The sequence below is a fragment of the Limulus polyphemus genome, unplaced genomic scaffold (genome assembly GCF_000517525.1).
Source record: "Limulus polyphemus unplaced genomic scaffold, Limulus_polyphemus-2.1.2 Scaffold2829, whole genome shotgun sequence".
Taxonomy (NCBI): Eukaryota; Metazoa; Arthropoda; class Merostomata; order Xiphosura; family Limulidae; genus Limulus; species Limulus polyphemus.
In genome coordinates, this window is record NW_013668439.1 from 96,472 (window position 1) to 115,119 (window position 18,648).

Sequence of the window (18,648 nt, forward strand, 5' to 3'; positions counted from 1 at the left end):
ATAACAGCAAATGTACAACGTCGAAACGTTGTACATTTGCTGTTATATTAAAGTTTTTCTTCATTACCCATTCAAGCCGTCTCCAGCCATTATAAATTTGATATCAGTGTAATTTAGTTTGTGGGGTGGGGTCGCAAGATACCTTTGTGCTGATTGACGGAAATATAAAGGAATTGTAGGCCAAAATGCTTGTTTGTAATGTTTGATATGTAACCCATAAAATCAGAAGAGGGGTTGAAACAAATATAAAAAATGTGCATTGAATCAAGGAATATCAAGGAAGGACTTTGACATACTCACATTACAAACAAACTGCAATATAAAGAAATCTCATCATTTGTGTGAACATTCATGCACATTATAATAATGATAATAATGTTAGAGCTGTTTTTGAAGTCTAATTTGTTAGCCTAAAATTTGACGATAGTTCTAAACATTCAAAGGTTCATCAAGTGGTATTTAAGTAGTGTCAGGTTTTTTGTTTTTCTTTTGTTAACGGAAACAATTTGACAGTGTTTGAATAAGGTTCACACATTAACTCTCTCTCAACGAGATTCACCCGACCTTGTAACCATTTTGTAGTCATTATAGTTTCCATACTATAACTTTTAATACAGTAGGTGTATCTTCACACAATTTGACAGACTTTTAGTAAACATTACATGTCTTTTATACACAAAATATCATTGTTTTAATGAAACATTTTTACTAAAGATTTGTCCATGAATATGTACTTTTTTTTTTACTAGTCCAAGAGTAGTTATTTCCACTTTAAGATTAAAAATACTTTTATTTGTCTCAAAAATTTCAAAGTTTTTTTGCATTATCTCTAAAACCTTGTAAATAAATTTTTTTAGTGAAACTTTGTTTCATCTTTTATTTTCTCTACCCTAACTTTATATGAGGTTGGTCGAATTGACCAACCTCGTAATCACCAAAAAGAAATCGAAATTACCCTTTTTTCTTTCTAGAATGACATCGAACTGTAGATACTATTAATTTTGATATCATTATGGTTTCTCTTAAATTACTAGGAAAGAGACAAATCCATTAATATAAAGGAATAACAAAGACATTAGGATGAATTGTAGCTTAAAATTTTAGCTTGTTAGTATTTCGAAGAATATTTTCTCTTATCTTTCAATTTACAGAATGTTTTTTCTTTCTCTTCATATTCAATAGTATTTTCCAGATTTGTTTATTTCCTGTTCTTCATTAGAAAAAATGTATGCACATGTACTTAGGTTTTCTAATGAGTGAAATTATGTGTGTTTTTATCTTTTAGTTGAAATGGAACAGTCTGAAAGTGAACAGTCTGTTAAACATGATCATAGTAAAGATGATCGAACTGTGTTTTTGAGTAATCTTGCTTATTCTGTAGCAGAGGAAAACATCAAAGAAGTCTTTTCAGAGGTAAGTCGAAATTTACAAATTTGGTAGAAAAAGTTCAATACTTTTTACTTTATGATTTTTTTAAGTTGGAAAAACTTTGGTATAGATATATATTTAATTTTTATTAAATTATAAACTTTCAAAATTTTATTAACATTTCTTTACTAATAATTGTGGCCCGGCATGGCCAGGTGTTTAGGGTGCTCGACTCTCAATCTGAGGGTCACGGGTTCAAATCCCCATCACGCCAAACATGCTCGCCCTTTCAGCCATGGGGTCATTATAATGTGATGGTCAATCCCACTATTCGTTGGTAAAAGAGTAGCCCAACAGTTGGCTGCCTTTCCTCTAGTCTTACACTGGTAAATTAGGGACTGCTAGCGCAGATAGCCCTCGTGTAGCTTTGCGTGAAATTCAAAATAAACAAACAGGCAAACTAATAATTGTCATTTTGTTGAATCTTTGGAAAATTATTTCTAACTTGAAGTGGATTTATAATACTTTCCATGTTTTCATCATTTGTTACATATTCATAAACTTTACAATAAAATGAGTCTGAAATTATTACATTTTAATAATATATATACATTTATGATTGAACAAGTTTATTGCTTGACTCTGAACAAAGGTGACTGACACACTTCTCAGTAATCTTGTAAAAACATGATATCTTTTTCAGGATTTATTACTGTTTTCCAGAGAATCAGAATGTAAGTTTCATTCTGATATAGTATTTCTGAATGAGACTAGTTATATACTATTAAAATGAAATCTGTCATCTAAAAAAACGTTTTTGCAAAAACAAATTAAGTATATGAGTGTCAACTTATTAACTCTATTTTGATTCTCCCTCGTGCATATGTGTAGAATTTATAGAACTAGAAATATTGGGCACTTTTTCTCACAGGCTGAGGACCCAAAAATTGTAACGTAAATGTGAGTTCATTTTAACTTTAAATTTTAATTCAAAATGTGGGACAATGACTATTAGGAAAAGATTTAGAATAAAAACATCTCTCCAACAAACATTTCATTAAAATCCCAAATCCAGCTGATCATTTTACCTTTAAATATTTTACAATGTATAATTTCTAAAATACTATTTTAGTTTTATTTTATTATAATTTCCATTTGTTTTAAACTTGGTAAAAATACTAAGTAGTTTGGAAAAGAATGTTTATTGTAACTTTAATGACACTCATTTGTCAGTTTTGATACCCTGGGTACTTAAATGTGACCTAGTGTATAAATTAAAATCAGAAAAACAAAACAGTTGCAAAACATAGACAATACAAAGAAAGCAACATATGTTTGAAATTAATTCAGATGTGATCAGTCAACGTCTGTTTTTACTGATGTAGTTTGTATATTTAGTACTATATGGTTAGTGCAGTTAGTTATTATATTATTTATTGTAGACTTATGACCTTCCACTTGTTCAAGTTTTATATTGGTAAAATTAATGAATTAAAAAAATGATTTTTTTCACAAGAAGTTGAGACCATCAGTGAGGATTTGCATTCTTTGAGTGAAAATGTATGGACAGACCAAGATTAGCAAGGTTTACGACTGACTGTTAGAGACATCATATACAAAACACTTCTGACAAAAACATATATCATTTGCTCTGTGAAAAATTTAAAGTTATAAATCATCATCTTATTTATTTTCTTCTTACAGCTTGGTGAAATAACAGAAATAAGGTTAGTGAAGGACTATCGAGGTCGATCGAAAGGATACTGTTATCTAGAATTTGCTTCACAGGTTTGTTTAATATATACATCAGTTATACATTTTAGATGGTGTTTTAACATTGTTGCTGTGTTAGTTGCTTTATTGGTATTATTAAAGATATTTTTTGGTGTAGCTTTATGCGGTGCATTATATAATACATGCAAGAGAGTTCTACAGTTTCCACCCCTCTTCAGTTTCCTTTACATCTTACTCTGTCATAGTTCTTGACTTATATATGTGTGTGTTTTGATTGTGTTTCTTGTAATAAATTAACTTTAAGTATCAGATAAATGTTATTGACACCTCAAGTTGTTTTTAATATTATAACATGTTTCTTGTCTGTCAGCTTTATTATATAAACTGAATTACCTAATGTCTTCTTCCCACTCTGCTACAGAAAAAGTGACTTGTTCTATACACAAGAAAGACTTACTAGTGGGTGTTAACAAGTCAAAATTAAAACCAGAGTACTGATCTGTGACAAACCAGTACTTAGGTTTTCATTTTAAACTATCTTCACCCATGGGTAAGCCCTTTTTTCTTATTTTAAACTTTGGTGTATGGTTCTTGTTTCTAAGGGCTAATATGGTGAAGGAGTTTTTTCTTTGGGTTATTCTAAACAATTATGAGTATTGGAAAGATAAATGTCATGAATTCTATAGAGGTTCAGTTATAGAAATGCTGATGAATGAAATCTATAACATTATTGTAAACATCTTTTAAGCAGAGTAACATACACATCCAGTTATTTTATTCTGTTAATCAAATTCACATTACTAATTCCCTGCTAATTGTGCTATCCCTTCATTGAACCTTAGTTAAATAATGTACAAATCAATATTTTTATGAATTAAAACAATGTATTTCTTTTTTAAGGACACAACGTCTACAACGTATGTTGAGTTCTTAAAAAATAATTGCATCGTCATCAAATCTATGACATGTCTCTATGATTAGATACTTCATACTTATTTGTTCATACTATATGAATTGTAATTCTACCCATTTGTTAGGGATCAAATACTAGAACATACATCTGCTTTGAGCCTGAAATAGATTTCTCATTTACCTGATTCTGTTCTATGTGGCATATACACTTTGCTAAAAAAAACAAATGAAACTCAAGGTCATTTGCATGTGAAACTTTGAATGACCAGTAATTCTGAATACAGAAAAACAATCACTGTGACAACCATTTTCGTATCTATTTTGCTATTCTGAAAAAAAAAAAAACGTTTATTATTATTTTAACATAATGCAAAAAATCGTTCCATGATACCAAATTAGTGTTTTAACTGTATACAGCAGGTATTTTTTTTAACAAACTTGAATGGATACACTTACAGTTCAATACAAGAAAAAAAAATTAATTTTCAAAACAGGCTATTCTTTTTTCTAATTAACTAATTTTTTGTATTGTAAATTTATTTGTTAAATGAAATTCAGTTAAAACAAACATGGTTCATTGAGATTTAAATTAAAATGTTATAATTTATATTGAATATTTAGGGACTACAATATGATTATATAAAGTAAGATAATGTGTTCTATAAGAAGCATATTAAAAACTTCCTGTATTGTTCATTGTAATATTCCACAATTTTCAGTCATTCATGAAATAAAAATAGCAATTAACAAAATCTTAAATATTTCGAACTATATCATAAAACCAAACTTCATTGAACTGCATCACAGAAAAGTGCTTAAATTATTCTAGGTGTGACCTCGAAGCTTTAATTTTTATTATCAATTTGAAATCCATTTATTGTAATCACTTTTGGTTTAAATCTTATAGGACAGTATAATGTGTCACACCAGTGATGTAAGTCAAGTTTTGTAAAAAGCTAACTGCATGTGAATACTCCAAATTTATAACCCAAGGTAACCATATCTGTTAAATGTGTATTCCGTTTCAAAATATGTGTAGTTGTAACTATGAATTGCAGTACATTATTTAATTCAGGTGATAGACCAATTCCTTGTTGTAAACATATATCAACCCTCACAGTAATTTACACGTTAGGTATATTATTTTGAATTTTTTGTAGAGTCTTTCATGCATTAATCATATTGTCTCAATTAATTTATTTTCATAACCTTGTTCAGTACTTATGGATGTTTGAATACATCAATTACTGGGTATTTAGTTTGGTTTCTTTATGCAGATCATGTGGAGTATTCTTTCAGTTGTATTATTTGCCTGACTCACAGATCTCTTGGATACCATAACAATAATTTACTGGATTTTAAATTTTCTTGCTGGAAAACCATTGAAGGTTTGTTTTTGAGTGTTATTTATTGTTTTTATCAATTTCCCTACTACACTATCCTAGGAAGCAGCTAGAGCAGCATTAAAGAGAGATAGACAACCAGTTGAAGGACGACCTGTATTTATCTCTAAATGTGAGGACAAGAGTATGTCTCTAAATAAAAATAAGTTCAAGGTAAGCTACCTATGCATAGAGAACTGGCAGATTACAAGATTGTTTCATTTTTAAGCTGTGACCTTATTGCCAGCAGTCATTTCGTAACTTACTATAAATACATATTTCTCATTGTCTTATCTAGAATAGTGGGAGCTGCAGTGAAGTTTTTTTCTTAGGGGCTGCCAAAAAATAGGCAGAAAACAAAGATGTTGAATCAATTTTAATTCTAAATAAACAATTAGCTGATTAAAAAAAACAAACAAATTTTGTTGAATTAATTAAATGATACAGTATGTCAAAAGGAGATGTTATTGTTTTTACTACAGCACTGTTTTTCAATCACCATGCTCAAGTAGTGGGGGGGGGGACAACCATATCAGTCGGGTGCAAGACTTGAGAGAGTTCTGACTGATTGTGTTCACACTTAAGCACCTATAACGTAAGTGTAAGACATGTTAGTCTACAATTGCTATACCTTTTGTAAAATGTTGATAACAGTGTTTATAGGTTGGAAGTGGGGGGGATGAAACTTTTTCATTCACATCAAGGGAACCTCAGATTAAAAGAGTTTTGGTACCACCGATCTAGAATATATCTTGCATGTATCTTCTTTAATCATATCTTGTGTCTTGCTGTGGTCAGGTGTCAAAGGGCATGTCATCATATTTGTAGACTTACATTCATTATTTTATTGAACTACTGTTTTATGAATGTATGTCAATAAGTTTGGTATCAAATTGTAGATTATAATTCAAATTTTTAGTATTATACATTAGCAAATTTCTTAATTTAAAAGTAAATATTAAAATAGAATTCTTAAATATAAATTTTTTTGTTTCACGTGGTACATTGAATGCAGATTTGGTTCCAATTATTGATATTGACAAATTAAGATGTAAAATAAGAACCTCCTATCATTTCTGTTTACTGAGATATGACTATATATAACAAATGAAACACAATAATCCCACCCACCTTTTCCATTTTTGGAAATACTTGCTTACAAACACCTGCTTCGGAGCTCAGTAGTTCCTTCACATGGGTTTTTTTCAGCCTTTTTAGGGTATGTTTTTCCCAAGTTTAGACTTTTGTTTCTAATCTCAGAAGGAAGGAGTAAGAGAAAATGGTGTTCGAAGCACAATATTTTTTAGACCCAAATACAGTTTAGTTGGTAAGCCTGATAAATTACAGTGGAATTCTGTGATATTGGTAATTTATAATTTTTTTGTTATTTTAAAATGCATGTATAAACCTAAAAAATTATTTTGTTTTACATCCTCCATGCGTGCAAAATTTGGCAAGGTTTAGCATGCAAGGTACAGCAAGCAAGAACTAACGTCTTTACCATTGTAAATAATAGAGACCGTTGTATTCTATATTTCTTTATTTACTGTTCTATGTTTTATGAAAAATAACTGAAGTTTAAGAATTTATTTGTAAATAGTAATAATATATACATTATGCTATTGGATACAGTAATGTGAGATGCACCGTGACTGTCACTTCTGTAATGTTAGTCAAACATAGCTCAATGGCCAATAAAATAAGAATAACAAATATAAATAGATGTATGATGTTACCAGATTTAAGCTTTTTAGAATAAACCTCTGTAGTTTCATGTTACAGTTTGTAGTCATTCTAGAACCCTGTAGTTCAAGTTCACAAAAACTTTCAAATTAAATTTAAATGCAACAAAATGATCAAAATAAATGTATAGTTTTGAAAAGATCAGTTTTAAAACTACATTGGTGATTGTGTATTAAATTATCAAAGAAACTATCATGTTCTCGTTAAAATGCAGGAATTCATTAACTTGAAAAAAGATCTAATGTTTTAAGAAATTTTAGATGAATAAATACACATGTGAAATTATTCTATTCTTGTAAAATAGATTTAACATTATTATTATAATATTAGTTAAAGACTGAGTAAAGGATTTATATTTTGAAATCTAAGGCAAAAAAATGTTAATATCCAAAACATTTATTTAAATGTTTATACAATAAAACATACCTAATCCTAGTTAACCTACTGTCTACAAACTTATGACTTCTTTTATCCCACATTTTTAAATCTAGAGCCCAATGACAGGTTAGCTAAAGGGTTTGTTAATTTAGTGCTAGTGAATAATTTCATACACAAAGAGTGTATTTTGGTAGGAGTTCAACTCTTTCAGGAACAGATTTCTTTTTTTACCAAATTTTCCCCTAACCTAAAGTTGCTACTTCATCATCTGTGTGGTTTTTATTTATTCTACTGCACTGCTAGTCTAGTTTTAAACTCAATGCAGTGTTCAGTTACTGGATACTCCACTATTAAGAGGCCTCATATGGCCTGGTGGTTATGGCACTAGACTCTCAAGTTCCAATCCCTGTCAAGAAACATGCTTATCCCTTCAGTTGTGGGGGTGTTATAATGTGATGGTGAATCCCACTATTCATTGTTAACTCTTTCACCATGGGCTAGGTCCATGGACTTTACCTCACAACCATTTTGTGTTTGTTATAGTTTTCATGCTATAGCTTTTAAACTCGTAAACATATTTTCATTTAATTTTGCAAATTATCAGTAAAAATTACAAGGCTTTTGTATGCAAAATATCATTTTTTTTATCAAGTTTTAAGATTTTTTTAAGTAATGTTTTTCTCATGGCTTTTTTTCTTTTCCCATGTTGACTATCCAATATGCAAAGTAATTTTATTTTTCAGATTAAAAATACTTTTATGCATCAGAAAATTTTCAAGTTTCACATGCAAAATCTTTATACCATATGTATGGGTTCAGTAGATTTGACCAATCTTGTAACCACCATTAAAAGTAAGAAATAAATATAAATTATGCTTTTTTGTTCTAGAATGACTGCAGATTATAACACAAAAACACAAATGCTTAGTCTAAATAGCTTAAATCTCATAACATTATACATTTATATATATTTATTACTTTTATCATATTGACCTTTCAGTCATGCCTGGCTAACATTACAGAAGTTGCAATGATGTGGCACATGTTCACTTATGTTACTGTATCCAAGAATATAAAACTGACTTTATAAAGTGACCTGTCTTGGCTGTGTTTTAGTGGACTAGTATTTTGTAAAATACCGTCACATTTCAGTTATAATACATTACATATGTATATACTAGGGATGCACGGGTAGTAAAATTGGACCGAATACCAGGTTTGGGCTAAGCTTCAACTGAGGCTGGGTGCCTCCCCCCAAAAAAAACAATAACATACACAAAACTTAGAAACAAAAACAAAATTTATATTTATACATTTAACCAAATAAGCCCCAACTTCTCAAACCCTAACCCCTAATGTTCTTAAAAAACCCACCTTCCCTATTTTTCTCTGAATCCCCAACTTTCAGTGGGTGGTCAGTCTTTGTTTTTTAACTAATCCAATTATTGATTGTAACTTTCAGTACCGCATTAATTGCCACAAAGATTAAGGCTTAGATGCTATTTTCAATTAACTGGATTCGGCTGTTTTTAACTTCAACACTCCGCCCAAGCCGAGTATTACCGAGTAGCCCAATACCCAACCAGGGCCAAATATCTGTGCATTCCTAGTATATACATTATTACTATTTACAGATAAGTTCTTAAACTTGTTTTTCTTCAAACATAAAACAGTAAATAAAGAAGTAAAGCAAACAATTATCTCTTCAAGTTATGACTTTTGTACTCATTTCCTTCCTGCCATATGCTTCTAAGCCTTATCAAATTTTGCACGTGGAGGATGTGAAACAAAATTTTTTTTAGGTTTTATATATACATTTGGAATAAACAAAAATCATAAATTACTATATCAATGCAACAAAATTCCACTGTAATTTATCAAGTTTAGTAACTAAGCTGTATTTGAATCTAAAAAAATATGAAATTTCAAGCTCGTTAAAGACTTACTTTACCAGCTTTGAATCTAGTATGAAAAGAACAAATTTGAAGCCCTAATACTTCAACGATGCTGAGAAAGACACTAGGTTGACGTTCTGAGCTTTCTGTATTGATTCAGTACATGAGCAATATCTCAGCAAATAGAAAATATAAGATGTTATTTTATATTCTAGCTTGTAAATATTGTTAATTTAAATTCCTAATTCGTACAAAACTATAGACTTTGTATTTGGACATCACAGACATCTAATTTGAACCAGTGCTGCATTCAACATACCATGTGACACACAACAATCAATATTTAGGTGGCTTTTTTAATATTTACTTTTAAATTATGACACTAAAATTTGAATTATAATCTACAATTTGATAGACAAAATTCATAAAATAGTAGTTCAATAAACTTTTGAATGCAAGTCAAGAAACGAGATAACATGGTCTTTGACCCGTGACCCATGTCAATAGGGTTAAGGGTAGCCCAAGAGTTGATGGTGGGTGATGTTGACTAGCTGCCTTCCCAGTAGTCTGTCACTTCAAAATTAGGGAAGGCAAGTGTAGGTAGCACAAAATTCAACAAAACAAAATTTCAATTTTGAAATTTCTACAGGAAATAACTTTAACTTTGTCAGTACATTAGCTGTCTGTGTTCCTTTCAGAATTTTTCCCTTGCATCCTTTATTATCACTCACTGATACTTGTGCTATGTATCTTTTCGAGGTGTGGCCCCTGTCTGTAAGATATGACAAATTATATTTTTATATAATGCTTTTGTTTGATTTAAAAGAAGACTTTAAAAAAGGGGGTTTTGAAGAATTAGGTTCATGCTATGTACCTATAAACATGGATTCATGGGCTATTATAATACCGACTGATGAGAAGTAAATAGACCCAAAAATAATTGGATCAAATTTTTTTTATGAGTTAAAATTTTGTTTTGCAAAAAGTTTGTACCCTCGTGCTGAGACAAAAAATGACAACCTTAATGTGCTGACAAAATGTTTGAGCTATGCTGACTCCATACTGCTAAGGAAAGAATTTGGAACTCTACGTGTAACGTAAACTGTTGCCTCAGAGTTAGAGCTCATCATCTTTGTAAAACCTTAATTAAGACAGCCATAAAATGTTATTGTTATCAGATGCCAGAACCATCATTCAATATGCAGTGTCCAATTTCTATTGTTGTATCACTTCAAGTTATTGATATCTTTGGTAAAAAACAGTATTGTATTTAAATATCTTGTGGTAAAAATGTGGTGTCTGTGTATTATTTATCACAATATTTGTTGTAAGCTGTTTTGAGTAGAAAGTTGAATGCAGTGTCCACTATAATTTTTCAAAATTGATAATATAATTTTTCATCAACATACTCAGCTTTTTTTTATGCGGTTTTAATGGTAATCATCATGTGCATTGTATTATAGAAAGAAAAATTTAAATATTTTGCTAACTTCATTAAAAAAAATTTAACTTGCAGAGTTTTAAAGCATAAACTTGAATGAGTATAGTAAGTTGTAACTGTTTAACATAATCTTAAAATGAAGTTATATCATCTTGGCCTATATTTTTGGATTCAAACATTATATGTAGTTGCCATCCAGGAATATTTTGACTTCTAAACATGAAATATAAAACCATTAACTGATAATACATCTGATCATGTTTTGCTTCTTGAGACAAATAAGATGTTTTACACTTTCAGCTTCATCTTCTGAGATTTATATCAATCTCAATATCCCATAATTTTTCTGTTTTACCAAAGGATTTGTTATGGATGTATTTTGACCCCAATATTGTAACAAAGGTTAGTTTAAGATCATCCATAGATGCTCTTAATGAGCTCATCTGGGGCATATACGAGTTTATTTTTTTTAAATTACATTTATTTTTGTGGGTTAATAGTGCCAATATTATTTGTTTACTTTTAGTACTTACAAGGTAGAATGAATAACCAATATTAAAGTAAAATGCTTACAAGCTTACATCCGTCTCCACAGTCCTGTAATGATGTAGGTTTGGCCTTTAAAGCAGTAGGTTTGACTTTGTATATGTGGAGCTTATAACTGTTTCATATCTATAAATAATTGAATAACAAGCAAGCTACATAAATGTTACAACATATGGATAAGTGTAATGTTATATGTGACATCCAAACTGTGCTTTAAATGACTGATACAAACTTGGATATTTTCAGTAAAACTTTATAAATCTAATGATATATGAATTAGATGTAAAGTTATTTGTATTAAAGTTTGTATCCATATATTTCTGTTGATATGACTAATCTAATACAAGTTTGAATATTGTCAGAAAAATTACGTTTTTTTGTCTTTATTTTCATGGGGGAAAATTTACTTTTAACTTGTTAATCAGTAGATATTGGATAAAACATGAATTCGATTTTATCTTATCAATGAATTTGGCTTTTCTCTCCCCCTTTTTTTTTTAGGCCAAAACCTTTTGTTTTGCATGTTTTAAGATAACTATATATTAAAAATATCCACATATTGGTATGTATTGAATTTGAGACCCAACCCCTCATTATATTTTTAAAGCGTATGTTCATTGTTGTTTAACAAGAATTTTAATGATGTGTTTAAAACAATATAGGATGGAACACCCTAACAGCTGAGCTACTAGTATCTTCTTTTTTGTTCAATTAGCTGAAATCCAATACTACTATGTTTCACAAAATTAATATTTATTAATTCATCTTTCCCTAATGGAACCAACAGTAATTTACTTTTACAAATAAAATTGATATGCTTCTAATATGAGTGTATAAAAAGCAAAACTGCTCAAGTGTTTGTATATGATGAGATTAGTATGAATTGTCTGAGAACATATCTGTCAGAAACCTGTTTGATGGCATGAGTTTATGGTAGATCAATTATTATAGATTACAATTGTTTGTATATGATGAGGTTAGTATGAATTGTCTGAGAACATATCTGTCAGAAACCTGTTTGATGGCATGAGTTTATGGTAGATCAATTATTATAGATTACAATTGTTTGTATATGATGAGATTAGTATGAATTGTCTGAGAACATATCTGTCAGAATCTTGTTTGTATATGATAATTTTAGTATGAATTGTCTGAGAACATATCTGTCAGATATCTGTTTGATGGCATGGGTTTATGGTAGATCAATTATTATAGATTACAATTGTTTGTATATGATGAGATTAGTATGAATTGTCTGAGAACATATCTGTCAGAAACTTGTTTGTATAGGATAAGGTTAGTATGAATTGTCTGAGAACATATCTGTCAGAAACCTGTTTGATGGCATGAGTTTATGGTAGATCAATTATTATAAATTACAATTGTCTGGATATGATAAGGTTAGTACAAATTGTCTGAGAACATATCTGTCAGATATCTGTTTGATGACATGAGTTTATGGTAGATCAGTTATTGTAATGCAAGTGTTAAGAGACAGTATGAATCTATACATATAGCTATATATTTATGCAGGAATTAGAGGGAAAATGGCCACAAACTGAGAAAAAAAAAGATTTGATAAGAATTTGGTTCAAACAACTTTCAGTACAACAGTAATTTGATTTTTGAAATAATCAAGACGTTATTAGAATATTATGTCATTCCTAAGTGAAATCAACCACTAATTTCTTCACGGATACTGTAATCGAAAAATTATATTAAATTATACTTTTGAAAATACACCAATGATTCAATGAGTTTGGCAGATCAAGGTAGTGAACTGAGGTTTTGTGATGTTTGACATGTCAGTTTACAACAGTGTAAATTACCATCTTGACTCCATCATCAGTGGAGTAAAAATGATACAATACTTGGTTAATTTAGAATGTTTTACTGATTAACATTTTTGTATAGTGATTAGATCAACTCTGTATCACAAAGATAGTGTAGCTCATTTCTATAATGGAACTACATATAACTCTTGAAGTTTGACACAAGCACTCTGGAGAAACATTGCTTTGGACAGTTGCCACATATACATCTGTTTCATGGGAAGTGAGATGAATATTAACTCTTTCCTCTATTTTCTACCTTTTTTTTTTTTGTTGGTCATTGTATTCACAAGTGTCCATTTTTTTGTGTAGTGAATGTTTTGTGTATAGCCTCTTTACTGTAGCATACCAAATGATCAAGCTTGCAGCGTACATTTTTCTCAGACACCAGTTGCTGGATTTAAAACATATTAGCTGCCATTGTTTCATTTCACATTGTGGCTTAACATGCCTGATCAAACTTGATGATCTATCTGCTACTGCTGACCTGTGCACCAGAGATCTTATCATTGCAGCTTATGCTCATATTACATATTGTAACTGAGGCAAAGCAGGGATTTGCAACCTTATATGTACAGTATAGTTTTATTTCCATGTTTAATCTGCAGGCTTCTGAGAAGATTAGGTGCCTTTAGAAATCAACAGGTATTTTCATCTTTTCTCTAACCTGTGTATATAACAGTTTTTATTCTGAACAATTATGCAAATTACTTGTAGTAACAAACAAATTAATTAGAAACCATTTTTATGATTTATTAAAAGCAAAGATAAGACTGTATATGTACTAGAATAGTACCCGGTGTTGCTCAGGTGAAAATGGGTTTAAATATCCTAAGCTGTTTTGATTAAATCAACCATATTAATTGTGATTTTTTGCAAAAAAAAATCAAAATGATATCTTTACTTAACTAAATGTTTTGATTAAAATCAATAAAAATAACAATATGCAAAAAAAAAAAAAATGACTAAAGCTGTTTTCATCAAAGAAAAACTTGGTATATTGTTCCTGCTTCTTGCATGACATTTCAAGTTTCCAAATAAACATTCCCTACCTTTTGGTGTCCTCATTTCTGCTGTGTGGTCAAGTGTAATTTGTAGCATATTCTGTCTTTATTATCATTTCATTTAATGAAGAATTAATGTGTTATCTTTTCGTTGCAACACAACATAAATGAAAACTTACTGATACCAAACATTTTTGTAAAGTCATCATATGGCTGATTCTTGCAATTACATGCAAGCAAAGCAAAAGATATATATGAAGCAAGCCTATTTAGTTGAGGGAGTGTATGTGCATGTTCTAGAGAGACCACCAGCCTTTTTCAGTTAAGGGGGAGTTAGACAGTAGGCATGTACATGTAGAAGAAAGAGAGTTGGAGGAAAAAAAGCACAAATGAAGGCTCCACGAAGTTTTTAAGTCATTTTAACATATAATTAATCATGTATAGAATGATCAGGAGAAGTCCTCACACAGAGAAGAAATGTAAATAATAGCCCTCTTGATAAGACATGTTACCCAAAAAATCTGGCCTTTTCAATTTGAGACCAGTTGGTTGTCCTGTATGCCAGAAATTGCTATATTGGTCATTTTGGCCTCAATTTGTGTCATCTTAGGCTGCAGCCACATAGCCAGTGTTACTTCTTACACAAAGTTGTATCTGTACCTCGAATTCAGAGTTTGTAGCTTTAAAGATGTGACCGTGCATAAGGAACAGACCCACAGAGAAAGACATTTGTGCTTTAGTATATATTTATATATATACTAGTGTATCGCCTGTCAAAAATGATGGAGCAAGTACTACCACTCCATAGTATACCCTAACCTCACATTTGATAACTAACTGAAATAAATAAATTTTGTGAAATCAAGGCAGAAAAGTGAGTTTAGGCAGTCAGATGTTTCTAAATTCCTTTCTTAACCAATCAAAATGAAGATCATTCATGAAATGAATTTGTGGCTTATTCATAGAAAAATTATTGGTAAAATCAGTTAGATTAACAACTTTTAATATATAGAAAACCCAGTGTGTTTTGGTAACACTACCTTCCAACAACTGCTTTTATGTCGTGTTGCTTAGCAACAAAAGTAAAACCTAATATTGTTGTTAGTCTATATACTGAAAGTATAAGATGAAATGTACAGACAACAAAACTGGAAAAATATTTGTTGATTCCTCAATTTTAGAGTCTTTGTTGATTTAAGAGATTTAAGAGCTTATTTTAGAAATGATTTAAGTTTAAAATGGAATCCATATTTTTACTTTCATGATAAATTTTTTGCACTTGGCTCTATGCTAGGAGATCCCACACTGTCTTTACTTTAGACTTATTATATCAACACTCACTACATTTATAAGGTTTCATAGCACCACCATTCCTCTCGGGCCCCTTGCACTGCGTCACGAAAATCGTAATGGGCAGACAGTAACCAAACTATTCTATCTGGATAAATGAATTTTGGCTTTTATGACTCCTCCTGTTTTGAGAAATCAAGCATGACATGACACACACTGGCTTTTGTATATAGGTTATACATATATATATATATATATATTAAAAGTAGCCTAAAGCTTACTACTTTTGTCAGTTGTAACTTCTAAAGTAACTGACAGGAAGTCTAAGTGCCAAATTAGTGTAATTTCTTGCGAAACCTGTAGAAACACACTTTTTTTTTTATAAAGATAAGCCGTGAGGCTGACAATTTAAAGAACTGAAGTACAAGATAATAATAATTAGCATAATGGACTGTGACCAAGGATTCATGGTTCACATCCCTTTATCACAAGAATCATTCTTTATGCCCATGAGTGCATTGTAAGAATGATGGTGAAATCCCAACATTCAAATAGAATAGCCCAAGAGTTGCAGGTATAAAATGCACACATTATAGGAGAATAATGTATGTAGTATTTACATTTTAGAACTAAACACTCAAGCAAGAATTAACTTTATATCTCAAATACCTGGTGCATTGATTCAATACACTCATTGTACAGTTTGATTTATTGCATAATAAAAAACTACTGTATGAAATTGCTTCAGATGAACTTTCTTCAGATTATTTTCCTTCTGCAAATCAAATATCTTATTTTCATATGTGGTATTTGTATAACTTTTCATCTTGGAAAATTCCAAAGAATTTCATTATGAAACTTAAAAAGAAAAAAAATTAGAAATTGCTTAATTTTGTTGAAGATTTGTATTTACTGATTTTTATGCCTTCCAATATTATTTTAAAACTTTATAAGTTATAAAGATTTTATTTAATGAAACTAAGTTGTATCTTTTTTTGATTATTGTGTTTACAATCACTTGCATGCAGTTTCATTGTATTTACAATCACTTGCATGCAGTTTCATTGTGTTTGCAATCACTTGCATGCAGTTTCATTGTGTTTGCAATCACTTGCATGCAATTTCATTGTGTTTACAATCACTTGCATGCAAAAAAATATTGTTTTTTTAGTAATAATGTGTTATAAGTTTTCAACCTATTTATATAACTATCTTCAATGATTTTCTTTGCCCGTTCAAGCTGCTAGTGTTACTTAGTTGGATAAGGCCTAATGTATGCATGACTTAACACAATGGTTTTGTTAGCAAAGCAAAATTTGGTGTGGTCAAGTGCAAAAATCATTTAACTAAACCTGCCTCATTTGTTCCACAAAAAACATTTGTCTTTCTATCATACTACAACATCATAATTGCAATGAAATATAAAATGATAAAGCAAGCTCTAAAAAAATCAGGACTGCAATTTAGTAGAAGTTATTCACAAATATCTTCTTGCAACATGTCACCAAGCTGAGCTCTTATCAGTGTTCTGATGTCTGTGCAAGTGTTCAATGAAATGAAAGCAACATTGGCTTATACAATTGAAAAGATCAGAAAAAGGTTTCCTTACATGTGTAGATTACTAGCCTGTGAGTTTCAAAGTTTAAATATTAGAAATTGCATCATACCATGACTCCCCCCAGTGGCACAGCGGTATGTCTGTGAACTTATACTTCTGCTTAACAATAAACAAGATACCATGACAACCAAGGTTAAGAAATGGTGATTGACATAAAATCAATAGAACTACACTTTCATTAAACTTGCTAGGTCAAATCAGCTCCGTTATGTTAAAAATATTTTGTCTTTCCTGCTAGTGCGCTACGAGAAGAACTGTTTTATTGAATAAATTTCCACTCTGAAGTTTTTTAGTAAGGGTAAGAACAAATATGAGTTTGTTAATAATTTTTATCATTCTTTGGTGCAGTATTGATGGGATTCACATGGATTAGTTCATCAACCTTGTTGCAGTTGGTGATTTCTGACTGCTGTGCAAATTTAAAGTGTTGTAGAATAGTACTAGAAATGGAATGGTAATATATGTCTAGTAATGATGAGCACAATAAAAATGACATATGATAATGAATAATCATTTATCATATTGATAATGTGAAAAACAAAATCATGATTCGTGGTGTATGGCCATATTTCTCAAGTTTCTCATATGAAAGCACGTGATTACCAATGAAATGCAAATTATTTAAAAACAACAAAAAGGTGGATACTTGTAAGATATTTATATATTGTTTGTATAAAGTTATAATGAGTAATACCAGATTGGCTTTATTTATGTACAAAGAAGGTGTTCAAGATGTTAATTATGGGATACTATCACATGCTGTGGTTGTAAGTACTGAAAAGCTGTCCAGGTATATTTATAACATCACGTGCAACTGGTTAGCATAACTTTTTTTTTGATCCAGGGTAGGTTAATGTATATATAGGATTTATTGCCTATCTCTCTTGATCAGTGTGAAGCAGATAATTGTTAAACCTCCTAATTATTACTTTGTTTTAATATTATTCACTATTAGGAAGTTCCACACATTGTATATTTATAACATCACGTGCAACTGGTTAGCATAACTTTTTTTCTGATCCAAGGTAGGTTAATGTATATATAGGATTTATTGCATATCTCTTGATCAGTGTGAAGCAGATAATTGTTAAACCTCCTAATTATTACTTTGTTTTAATATTATTCACTACTAGGAAGTTCCACACATTGTATTGTATTGAAATTTTTGTTTGTACCTGTTGTAATACTTAGCATAAAGAACTGAAACCACAGAAATTGGGTGAAATTGCTCAATTTCTACATAAAATACATAAGGGGCCTCAGAAGTAATCTGTGGGATTAATTGCAATATTGTTTTTTTGTCACCTTATACAATCGACCTCCACATTACAGAAGAGATGTGTTTTTGAAAAAGCTTGCATAGCAAGAAATTCTGTAACTCGAAGCTGATTTTCCTATTGATTTCCATGTTATAATTATAGATTTTTTGATCCACAAAACAGAAGCATTTGTTGATATGAACAAAGCACGGCACTTATGTCCTTTAGACTTGGAAATGTGCTCTG

At 30.3% G+C, this 18,648-nt stretch overlaps 1 protein-coding gene across 1 annotated transcript in view; it reads left to right on the top strand.

Moving 5' to 3' along the window:
* LOC106468007 (squamous cell carcinoma antigen recognized by T-cells 3-like) overlaps positions 1–18,648 on the top strand; it is a 103,854-nt gene that overhangs the window by 68,475 nt on the left and 16,731 nt on the right. The window contains exons 15-17 of the mRNA XM_013928402.1: positions 1,286–1,413; positions 3,073–3,156; positions 5,460–5,570. Of these exons, the coding sequence (XP_013783856.1) occupies positions 1,286–1,413; positions 3,073–3,156; positions 5,460–5,570 (323 nt within the window). The remainder of the gene's footprint in view (positions 1–1,285; positions 1,414–3,072; positions 3,157–5,459; positions 5,571–18,648) is intronic.